General features: G+C 48.9%; 1 protein-coding gene across 1 annotated transcript; it reads left to right on the top strand.

The window, feature by feature from the left end:
- Positions 1–5443: 5443 nt before the first annotated feature.
- LOC120842291 lies at positions 5444–10481 on the top strand. Its single transcript, XM_040213326.1, has 4 exons — positions 5444–5447; positions 7223–9237; positions 10117–10304; positions 10355–10481. Exons 1-4 carry the CDS (start codon positions 5444–5446, stop codon positions 10479–10481), a joined length of 2334 nt encoding a protein of 777 aa, XP_040069260.1.
- Positions 10482–12082: the final 1601 nt, after the last annotated feature.

Genomic DNA, 12082 nt, shown 5'->3' with positions numbered 1-12082 from the left:
TTGCCCTCCGCATTGGTCGGTCGTTTTCGTAACTCACGTTTTGTTGCTGCTTATTTGCAATGACACTCCCATGGAACCGACCACCAAACCCCCAAAGAGAGAGAAAGAGACGAAAATGGACACAAGTAATTGCGACATCTATCTCGCCGATTTGCGCTCTCACTGAGAACGAAATTTCGACGGCCGAGCGCGCGCACTGACAAGGGAAAAGCGGATGCCCCGATGGAAATAGGAAAACAAAAAGAAAAACAAAAAAGGTCCCCGAAAGCCAGCTTTCATTACACACCAGCTTTCGGGGCTAATGAAGAAGCTGCGAGGGCCTTAATTGGCAAACACGGACGACTGTAATTACAGCCTGTTCAGACAAGCGCCCCGCTTTGCCAACGCCAACGAGCCTGCTAAGAGGCAGGCGCCGAAAGCTTCGCCGTCAAGCACACAGAAAGAAAGCAGCGAGAGAGAGGGGGGGGCATCATCCAGTCAAGACGCCACCTTTATCAGAATCCCTCCTCTCCTTCCTTGTACCTACGCAACCCAAAACAGAAACAAAAACATAGACGGAACAAAGGATACGCGATCAAAAAGTAGCCGAGCAATTAACCGCGCAGCAATGGAAGAACAAGGCGCCTGCGCGTTCCTGCTGGCCGCCAAGAAGGAAAAAAAAAAGTAAGCGAAAAAAGAAAGGAAAGAGAAGGCCGAATCGGGTGTGATTTATTGATTCGCCGGCTTAATTATAAGCAGAAGGCACCGCCACTTGCCGTCGCATGGCGAGGCTGCTGCGCGGTCCAGAGCGCGTCATGAAGCGGCGTCTTGATCATCGTCATTATTGTAATGCCAGCGCCGAGCCTACCCTCGCTGCCTTCTGCGTGCAGGAAGAACACAAGTCCTCTGTCTTTCTCTCTCTCTATCTTTGTTTCCCCCTCCGATATACAGAACGCGTATAGAAGCTACGCCGGAGCCGCCATTACCGATCGCAAATGAGCCGCTAAAATACACACATGCCGATGTTTGCCGATCGCTCCATTTTGGCGTATATATACTTCAGCCATAGACGCGTACACGTCGTGGCCTTCTCTGTATGTACGACCTTATTTTGTTATTTTTATATCCACGCCTGTTTTCTTTTACTTTTGCATATTAAAACTCGTAGGAGTTTTGTTAGACGTAACGTCTTATCGCTACATCGCTACGTGCAGCTGAAGCTGCTGACAGATCCGAGGGACTTCCCCAGCAGGCGGCTGAAGAGGCAGCAAAAGACCGCCGGTGGTGGCGAGGGTAGCGACGGGAAGAAGGCGGCTAGCTCTGCGAGGGCCCCCCTTTGTTTGCACTGAGGCGGGGTTTGGGCTGCCTAATTAATTGTTTTAAAGTTGGGGGCTAATTGCGCTTTTGGAGCGCTTTGCTTTCTTCTATCGCATGGCCTGCTTCGGGGCTCCTCTCGCACTGTTTTCTTGCTCGGCGGCGGCGGGGGGTTAATGGTGCGTGCGCGGCGCGGAGTCGTTCATCTCGCGCGTGGAAGAGTGTTTGCCGTTGTCGATTACGGCGGGGAAATATCGCTAACGATCGACGCCTCTCCCTGAAGAATAGCAGCGGCCGATGGGCCGATTAGGAAGAAAAAGTGAGGATGCGGCCTCCTATTTGTTCTGGCCCGGTCCTGGGCACGCCCACCGCGGAAATCGGCAAGGAAGGCCGAGGCGGGAGAGCCTGCAGCAGCGAGGGGCGCGAGCCGGAGCGCCTGCGCAATGAGGACGCCAGACGCGGATGAATCCGAGACGCGTTTCCAGATCGAGACTTCGAAATGAATTAGTTGAGACCGCGTGCTCCGTTCCTCCGGCATGGCTCAGTAAATGGTGAAAGCTATAGCGCCAGTAAGCCAATAAGAACGTCGGCGCGAGACACGGGACAACGCTGAGGTGCATCGACGCCAGCGCCGCTACAGAGTCGAGGCCTACATTTGACAGAGGTCGCGCGGCCCTTCTGACACGACAGTATACTAGTTTGGGCCCGGGCGTGGTGTAATATGTGATGTAGTCGTAGTGAAAGAACGCTGCTCGTCGGCGAACTTCACGGAAGGTTGACCAAATACTGCTCCGCGTATCCCCTGGGCTGGAAGCGATGCTGGGAGAACGAAGAGATACAGAAAGAGAAAAGCAGTGTTTTGGCCTAGCTGCACTGATCAAATTGCCCGACTACAGCAGAGAACTGAAACCCCCATCAAAGGGCCCCTGAAAAGAAAAGAAAAAAAAAAAGTACTTTGAAACAATCTGATTGAGACACGCGTGTCCAAAACAAATTTTACACGAACAAAAAACAACCACATTTAGAGCAATGTTGACGGCGCAAGACGCGATTTAGTTGGAAGCACGGTGGTCGGCAGTCACCTCCTTTCCACATGTTTTCTCTCTCGGCATTTCGGGCGCGTGGAGGAGAGGCGGATCGGCTTCGCCTTCACGGCCGAGATGGTCATTCCGGAATGACCCGTGATATCATGGACTTGTCGCGCAGTGTAGCTTTTTGAGGATACCTCCGAGCAGAAGGTGGTTCAGGCATATTTAATGGCGTAAGGGAAAAGAACCACTGGGTTAATGACATAAGGGCACAGACATGCAGCGTTAGAAACAGGGCTGACACTGGAATGCGAGGCGGGAGCTATCCGGTCACGTTGGCGTGAGCGCGCGCTGGTGCTGTCGTAAATAATCCAACAATACAACCTTAGTTGAAAATTACATCTGAAAATCGTGATGCCAGTTCGGGGCACGCTGCGTTCTCTGTGGATAGCGAGGCTGAGGCTGGCATTATGGTAGTGCTTGAATTACACTAGGTTTCGTACTGACACACACGCCCGCTTCCGTAGCTGCGGAGTCACTTGCCAGCTCTGACACTCGATCAGGGGGTCCCAAACACGGAAGCATTAGCTCGTATTCGACCATGTCAAGAACGGTAGACGCACACTCCCTCAGGTGGTCCAGGTGTCTTCGCCAAACAAACCTACCACCAGGTGTTTTAGCTCACACCCGGTAGGACAGTGGTCCTGCTCGAGCGATGATGACTCCCTGCAACCAATTCTCTCTCTCCCCCCCTCCCCCCCCCCCCCCCCCCCCCCTCGGCTAAAATTCTTCACGTACACCGTCTCCCCAATCTGGAACTGGCGTTCTCGATTACCACCAGCTGACTAGCTGTCGGAATTGGACTTTCTGGACGTTCAGATCAGTGGATGGCTTTAGACGATCCAGGCGAGTCGTCAGTCAACGTCCAAGTAGCAGCTCAGTTGGGCTCTGGAGCGTGGTCGCATGTGGCGTGGGGTCTGTACGTGAGCAGGAAACTGGCCAGCCTAAGGTTCAGGGGTTGACCCCTTGCATCCTTTCGCAAAGCGTTTTGAGTGTGATAGCGTGAGAGAGTGATAAATAAAATTATAAGCGATGCAAACCATTATCTTTATCAATTAAATGCTTGGGCATCATCAAGTTCCCTGCAAATAAACGTAAGTAAAACAAAGGTCGCGGTGTTTAGATATCGAAATACAAATTGTAGTCCTAGGTCTGTACTTTTGCTTGGTACAGGCACTATCGATATAGTTGAGAGTGTGAAAGTCTTGGGGGTAATCTTTAATCAGTACATGACTTGAAACGATATGGTGCAATACACATGTAAAAAGCTATCGAAGGCTGTGGGTATAATATACAGATATCGCCACTTGATTCCTAGTTTGGCCATGATACTCGTTTACAACTCTATATTTTATGCTCAATATTACTATTGCTTTTTGGTATGGGAAATAACGACCTTAACTAATATCAATCAAATGCATATTCTTCAGAAGAGAGTGATTCGTATGATATGTCATACTAGCCACGACAGTCATACGAAACCATTGTTTAAATAATTTAATATTGTGCAAATTACCAGTCACTATAATTACAAATTAGCTTTTGCCTATAAAAAGTCGTTTGGTACCAACAGTTTACTTTTATCGATCTCAAATCTTCAGTTCAAGAAAACGCTCTACATCACTCGTTCTGAAGATGCGTGGGCAGTATAGCACTCCAGGACCAATTACGGCAATCACATGCTAAAATATACACTACAGCGCCTTTTAAATTGTTGCATTGAATTGAATATAAATACTTTTAGTGGAACTCGGAAGAATGTACTTTCTGTTTTTTTAATGATTTTCTTAAATATGTTCCTGAATAGCTAAAACATGAATCGATTGTACGATTTAGCCCACTTATTTTCTTTTTATTGGTGTAGAGATTGTGAATTTGTATGAATGTGTGTACGTGTATATATTTTTTCTCTGCTGCTGTAAAAAGGGGGGGGGGGGGGGAGGACAGACGCTCGTCAAGCAACACGGAGTTGCCTTTTTCTCTGCCTCCCCTCTCCAAACGGAGAGAAATAAAGACTTTTGACTTTGACTCTGAAAACATTTTGCTAGCCCATTGCTCGATGAATGATAGGGGGCCGTCTTCACATGTCCCACGCCGTTTTCTTTAAAAATGTTTCAAACTGGTCAGCAATAAATTGAGGACCATTGTCGGTCGCAATCATATTTGGTAGCCCAAAACGACTAAACAGACCCCACAACTTGCCAATTGTGGCTTCTGCTGTTGTAGTGCCCATTACGACCACTTCGGGCCATTTTGAATGGGAGCTCGACGCCATACCATGCTGAAGTTATCGGCATGTCTTTTACGCAATTCTGTTCTGAAGTAGCGGTGTCTGGGTCGTCTGGCAGAACTTGTAACTTCCAGTAGTCGCCTGAAAAATTCAAATCCTAGTGTCAATTAAAAGAAAGAAGTGCTATAGGACCCAGAACTTTAAGACTTGGCTGCATCATCAGACGAGCCAGATGTCACTATTCCAAAACAAACCTTTCTGCAAAACATGTGGATTGAGTCGATTTCAGGGGAGACGCTCCTGGACACCCCTAGAATCTGTGGTAGGGTTATTTTTTAAGTTTGCTACGAATAATCAAAAGTGGCTTTACCCGATGGCTCTACCTTCTCCAGAAGTTAAGCCATTCATGATAAAGAAATAAAAATATAATCCCACAAAATCCTCAGGAAATAAGCGAAATGGCCACAAAAATTCCCAAGGAGCCTGCCACCCGCAAGAAAATAAATTACTCATCAGACAACTGTCGACACACCTAAAGTTAGCGGAAAAACCGCTAAACTGGCAACTTTTGTGATACACAATTACTTTACTTTTTGTGAACATGATGGCAGGAGGCCTCAGCTTTAAACATTCAGTCTGAAAACCAACCTTTCAATGACAGACTTGAGGCACCCTTTAGCATACTTGATATTGAACATCCAGAACGCTGTCATCAGAACTGCTAGGTCTCCAGTGATGTTGATCGCTCTAAAGAGTTTCGTTTACTGCATGGACCAACAGGTGTTCGGAAATTTCTACGCCGCGTCATAGAACGCAACACAAGGCAGACCGAATGGGTGAGTGCGTCTTCACTCTAGCACAAGCAGGAAGCAATCATAAATGACAAGAACAGGTACTAAAATGTCGGAAATGCAATGCAGTTTTGACATTTGAGTAACTACTATTACAACTTTCTCAAAATATTGCATTAAGGAATTTAGCACTGAAAGGTAATTAATAAGCTGATACCTCAGTACATTTCAAATTGCATGAGTGCTTTTGAGATTAAACTCAAAAAAGTTCTACTTGGCCAACTTTCCTGTTTCCAGACAAAAAAAATAATAATTCACCTAGTGATATTTAAAAAAAAAATGTTTCTGACGTATACGTGGGCGACCTAGATTTTTCCGTGTGTCTGTAGCACTATTTAGAACTAGAACGTTGGCACAAATGGACTGAAAACAAATATGTACCGGGTGTCTCTGAGAAAAATTGTGTTTTTCCTTCACAGAAAGAAAAGCACACTTTGCATCGCCAAACGCTTCCTCTCAACGGAAATGCAAAGCTAGCAGCTTTGAACAGATTCCAAGATTTCAGTGGTATCTGTTATCGAGTTCAAAAGGTTAAAGCGATGTTCCTAAAGTTACAATGAGGAAATGTGGCCCGTTTTCTGAAGGCAACGCCATTCATATCTATGCATCATTCTTATGCTGAGATACTGAGTGAGCCTTTATTGGAGAGCTTCGATCTTTTGGCATTTTATTCCGACGCCCATAATTTATTTATTTATTCAGGTTACCTCGCAGCGCTTAGAATGCATTATTATAGAATTACAAGTGTTAGCTCTTGACTGGTTTGAACTTGTCCAAACTAAACTCCAAAAAGGAGTCCAGTTTGACGTGCTCGGGTTTGACTTTACCTACTCCGGTTTGAGCAAGTCAAACAGTCTTGTTTGACTGGCTCCAAAAGTAGTAGCGGGAGTTTATGCCTAGATACAGCCCCAAGACCGATACACTCATGTTTCCTATTCGCGTGACAATCAATTCAGGAAGTGTTTTGGGCAGCATATGAAGCACAAATGACCCTGTCACTTGCAGCAGTAGTTCGACGTAACGTGGTTTACGTCACTGGTTTCCCTCATTCGAATATTTTAGGTTTGAACCGGAAACATAAGCACCAGCAAAGCTTCGCTACTGAAACGTGAACGAGTTCTTAGTGATGTGAAGAAACTCAATTTTCGTTTTCTTGTATAGCCATCGCACATGACGCAATCCCAATAAACATCGTCATCTTCTGTTTTGGTTTTGTCAAAACATGGCGTACGGCTCGTTCCTCATGGCGGAGTTCTAACATTTTGGTGCCGAAACCCGGGATGACAACGATATAGTCACGACGGAATGACGACGGGGCATCCACCCGCAACGAAATGAGCCAAAGGACGCCACAAGAGAGCGAGCTCCAACGACGCTACCGACGTTATCACTCAACGAGGCCTAGTGACGTCGCAACGAAACGCGCCAAGAAAACGCGCCAAGGGACGCCGCAAGAGAAGAGCTCCAACGACGCTACCGACGTTATCACTCAACGAGTCAAGGGACGCCGCAAGAGAGCGAGCTCCAGCGACGCTGCTGACATTACTCAACGAGGCCTAGTGACGCCGCAACGAAACGAGCCAAGGGACGCCGCAAGAGAGCGAACTCCAACGACGCTACCGAAGTTCTCGCCCAACGAGGCCTAGTGACGCCGCAACGCCAGCAACGCCGCGAGACCCAGAGACGCCATGAACGACTAAAGCAGAAGCGGACGGCTCTGAGGTCTCAAGTAACGAGGCTGATCTCCGACATCGACGCAGCTATCGCAAGCCACTCCGACGAGCGAAGCCTCAACGTATTATCGGTGAGGCTCAGTGAGTTGCGAATACAGCTGAGCAACGTGAACGCATCCATCGAACCACTGGTACCTGACGGAGACGTTCAGCAAAACTACGCCCGCACGATTGAATATGACGACAAGATCGTCGCGTACATCGCCACCATCGCACAGGAGGTAGAGGAACTCCGACGAGCGAGGCCCCAAACCGGTACAACGCGGATTCACAACGACGGCGACGGACACGTTGCAACCTCTAAGGTGAAGCTGCCGAAACTGGAGCTTCAACGGTTTGGCGGTGCAGCTACCGATTGGCAACCCTTCTGGGAACAGTACAAGCAAGCCATACATGACAACGACAGCCTCTCTAACGCTGAGAAGTTCCTGTACCTGCGGTCGGCGCTTACGGGAAAGGCAGCATCGGCGATAGCCGGCATTCAAGCAACGGGAGAAAACTACGATACCGTCGTTGAGCTTCTCAGGGAGCGCTTCGGTCGGACTGACGTTCTCATTCAAGAACACCTCTCCCAACTACTTGATTTGCCAGCAGTACGACACTCGAGCGAGGTGAGCGGATTGCGACGTCTCTATGACCACTTGCAACGTAATATGGCCGCTCTCACCGCGCTCGGGGTGAAGAGTGACACTTACGGGGCTATGCTCTGCTCTGCACTACTGAGAATGCTGCCGGGAGAGTTAGTCATTGATTACCACAAGTGTCGACGTCCTACAGACAAGGAAAACGACTGTATCAAAATAGAGAGCCTACAACGCTTCCTTAAGCTCGAAGTGGAGAGCCGTGAAGAGGCTCAACAAGTTCGTCAGCGAGAAGCCAAGGGTATGAGCCATACCAAAATAACAGAAGGTGGAAAGGCTTCTCTGAAGGGATCAGCCGCTGCTCTTTCCTCAACTAGTCGCTCCAAGCAGACTGAACCGTGCGCATTCTGTGCCACGAAGAACCACGCTACACGAAATTGTCAGACATCAATTTCTCTGGAGGAGAAGAAGCAAAGATTTCGAGAAGCAGGACGATGTTTCCGGTGTTTGATCAAGGGACACACCTCTAAAGAATGTCGCAACAAAAGAATCACATGTGAAACATGCGGGCGAAGGCACATAACTCAAATGTGTGACCCATCCTGGAAGAAAAGTAAAAACACCGCAGCAGAGTTACACTCTTCAACTGGCAGGAAGAGCGATAAAACACCTGCTGTACTACTTCAAACAGCTCAGGTCTGGGCGGAAGGGAAACAGCAAAGAGCTCTCACGCGCATCCTTTTGGATGGAGGAAGCCAACGAATCTTTGTGATGGAAGAACTTTCACGTAAGCTGCAGCTCGAGGTTGTTGGTGAAGAAGACATTACTATCTATCCTTTTGGAGGAGCAGGAAACATCATCAAGGAAAAACGCAGAAGGGTACGAATCTGGCTAAGGAGCCAGTACAGCCAAAAGAAGCACTGCCTAGAAGCTCTGGAGATACCAGAGATTTGCTCCGATCATCTTCTTCTACCTGAGAGTGTAGTGCAAGGAGTCCAAGTACAGATGGCTGAGCTGGCAGACGTCACCTTGCCACCAGCCCAGTTAACAAGACATGGCATTGACATCCTTATTGGTGCTGACTACTATTGGACTCTTGTCTCTGGTGAGGTCCAAAAAGTGCAAGGCGCTCTAGTCGCTGTCAAAACAGACTTTGGATGGACACTTCAAGGACCGATTCCCCACAGCGGTTTGACTGCCTCCTGTTCTACTGCGGCAGTTCTGAAGGCCCATGTGGGTGGAAGCACATGCTCATTGTCTACCGAGCTCCGGTCATTTTGGGAGCTGGAAAGCATGGGCATCACCGATCCTAACCTCCCACAAAAGGAAGAGGAGAATGAAGTTGTCAGAGCATTTACATCATCCATCAAGCTAACTACCGGACGGTATGAGGTGGCCTTACCTTGGAAGCCAATGAACCTTCAGCTGGCAGACAATGAAGGAGTTGCGAGGAAGCGTCTGGTGAGCCTCACAAAGAAGTTCCTTAGGGACGATGTGATGCTGACTGAGTATGATCAGACAATTCGCCAGTATCTCCAGCAAGGATTTGCGGAAAAGATTTCCCCGAATGCAGACAAGGCAGAGAACCGAGTGTACTACATGCCTCACCGTGCTGTGTTACGACCTGACAGCCTCTCGACCAAGGTCAGAGTCGTGTTTGATGCGTCGTCAAGAGAACCAGGGTGTTTGTCTCTGAATGACGCACTAGAGCCAGGACCAAACCTGAATCCAGTCCTCCTGAAAGTGTTACTGAACTTTCGGATTCATCGTATCGGCCTCAGTGCAGACATTGAGAAGGCATTTCTACAGATATCACTGAGACTGGAAGATCGTGACGCTCTGCGATTTTTCTGGTACGAACGAATGCCAACGAAGCAAGAGCCGAACCCTCCTGTAGAGGTTTGGAGGATGACAAGGGTTCCTTTCGGAGCGACCAGTAGCCCGTTCCTTCTCGCAGCCACACTACGTCACCACTTGTCGATAACAGAGGACTATCCGGAAACACCGAAATCACTAGCCGAAAGACTCTACGTCGATGATCTTATCACCGGAGCGAACACCGAGGAAGAGGCGGAACAGTTCTATCGACAAACATTACATGTCATGAAGCTAGCCGGAATGACAATGCGGAAGTGGAACACAAATTCTACGGAGCTGCAGCAGCTATTCAACAAGGAAGGAACCGGGTGTGTTCTAAATCAAGTAGAGTGTACCACCCCTAGCGTTTCTCGAGTGTTAGGACTTGTCTGGGACAAAGACAGCGATTGCCTGGCGTTCTCCATGAGGCCTGTTTTGGAATTCCTAGACCGGAACTGCAACACGAAACGATTCATTCTCCAGGCATCATCTCGCATTTATGACCCATTAGGACTCCTTTCCCCAGTCACCGTGACAGCCAAGCTGATGTTCCAAACCCTCTGGGAACTGGGTGTCGACTGGGACGCGCCACTACCTGAAGAGGTTCAAACAAGATGGACGCAGTGGCATACAGCACTGCACCACTTAACGAAAGTAACAGTACCCCGAAGGTGCGTTGAGCTTCCTGAGGATGACCGAAATGAAGTCCACATATTCACAGATGCCAGTCCCAAGGCTTATGGGGCTGTGGCGTACCTGTGCACGCAGATTGCACCAATGAGGGTGACTTTAGTTTTGTCCAAGACCCGGGTGGCGCCGCTAAAGAAACTTTCTCTCCCAAGACTTGAATTGATGGGAATGGTGATAGGGGCACGGCTAAAGGACTACCTTACTAGGTCGTTGAACCTACAAGTTGCCAGCTGGTACCTCTGGACAGACTCAACAATCGCACTACATTGGGTGCGAGGTTCTGCTCAGCAGTGGAAGCCCTTTGTGGCCAATCGAGTATTGGAGATCCAACAGCTGACTGATCCAGAGCTTTGGAACCATTGTCCTGGACTAGAAAATCCGGCTGATCTGCTCACAAGAGGGGTGACACCTGAAGCATTCAAGTCGAGTGCGGCATGGTGGAACGGACCGCCATGGCTCACGAAGTCACCTGCTGCCTGGCCAACGCATGAAGCAGGTGTTGATATGACCGCGGCTGATGAAGAGAAGAAACAAGTTCGAGTCCATAGCGTGACACTGACAGAAGAACAGGTTTTGCCTATGCAGCGCCACAGTTCCCTCTCGAAGCTTGTTCGAGTTGTTGCCTGGATACGACGATTTATACATAACTCTAGACATCCCAGCCAAAAACGCGAGGGTTATTTGACGACCGAAGAAGTAGCACAAGCTCAAACGTGCCTGATCATGCAGGTTCAACAGGAGGCGTTTCAGAGAGAGCTCCAATGCGTTCGACGCTCAGCACGCATGGAAAGCAACTCTCCGTTACGGGACTTAAACGCATACCTGGACAAGGACGGGGTGCTGAGGGTCGGAGGACGCCTCAGTAACGCTGACATGTGTGACAATGCAAAGCATCCCATCATCCTTCCATCAAGTCATCATTTTACCGAGCTTTTAACCAATGCCACGCATCGACGACTTCTCCACGCTGGCCCCCTTGAGACTCTGACAGAACTGCGGGAACAGTTCTGGGTCGTTCGAGGAAGACAGATGGTAAAAAGGGTGCTGAAGAAATGTGTGATCTGTGACCGTGTCAACAGCCGAGCGGCCACCGAGCCAGTTGCTCCACTCCCTCGAGACAGAGTAACCAAAGCGGCCCCCTTTGAGGTGATTGGTGTGGACTTCGCGGGACCACTCAACACAAGGAATAAAGGCAACGACAAGAAGTCTTACATCCTCATTTTCACCTGTGCCGTTACCCGTGCCATTCACCTCGAACTAGTGACCGACATGTCCACCCCCCATTTTCTGATGGCCTTCAGACGATTTGTGTCAAGAAGAGGAGTGTGCAGAGTCATCTTTTCTGACAATGCAAAAACGTTTCAGCGTGCTTCAAGGGACCTGAAGAAACTGTGGACCACGTTGCGTGGAGAGGAGATACAAGCCTACTTCGCTGATCGGCAGATACAGTGGAAGTTTATAATCGAGAGAGCTGCCTGGTGGGGTGGGTTCTGGGAAAGGATGGTCCGGTCGGCGAAATCCTCGCTCAAGAAAGTTTTGGGTAACAGCTACTGCAACTTCGAAGAGCTGACGACCATCTTAACTGAAATTGAGGCTGTTATTAACTCAAGACCTCTGACATACGTCTACACCGAAGCCACCGAAAAGGAACCACTCACCCCTTCCCATTTTCTGGTGGGAAAGCGTTTAACTGCACTTCCGACCAGTTCCAGCGTGGAGCCTGTGCCTCCCCTTGAAGGACAATACAACAGGCGATGGC

This window comes from Ixodes scapularis, unplaced genomic scaffold, assembly GCF_016920785.2.
Source record: "Ixodes scapularis isolate PalLabHiFi unplaced genomic scaffold, ASM1692078v2 PGA_scaffold3__209_contigs__length_174095766, whole genome shotgun sequence".
Lineage (NCBI taxonomy): Eukaryota > Metazoa > Arthropoda > Arachnida > Ixodida > Ixodidae > Ixodes > Ixodes scapularis.
The sequence above is the reverse complement of the archived record's forward strand: the minus strand, read 5'-3'. Positions and strand labels throughout refer to the sequence as shown.

Coding starts and splice junctions, on each gene's coding strand:
- LOC120842291 (XM_040213326.1), top strand. Junction 9,238..10,116: donor GAGTTGCGAGGAAGCGTCTG/GTGAGCCTCACA, acceptor TTCATTCTCCAG/GCATCATCTCGCATTTATGA. Junction 10,305..10,354: donor AAAGTAACAGTACCCCGAAG/GTGCGTTGAGCT, acceptor ACATATTCACAG/ATGCCAGTCCCAAGGCTTAT.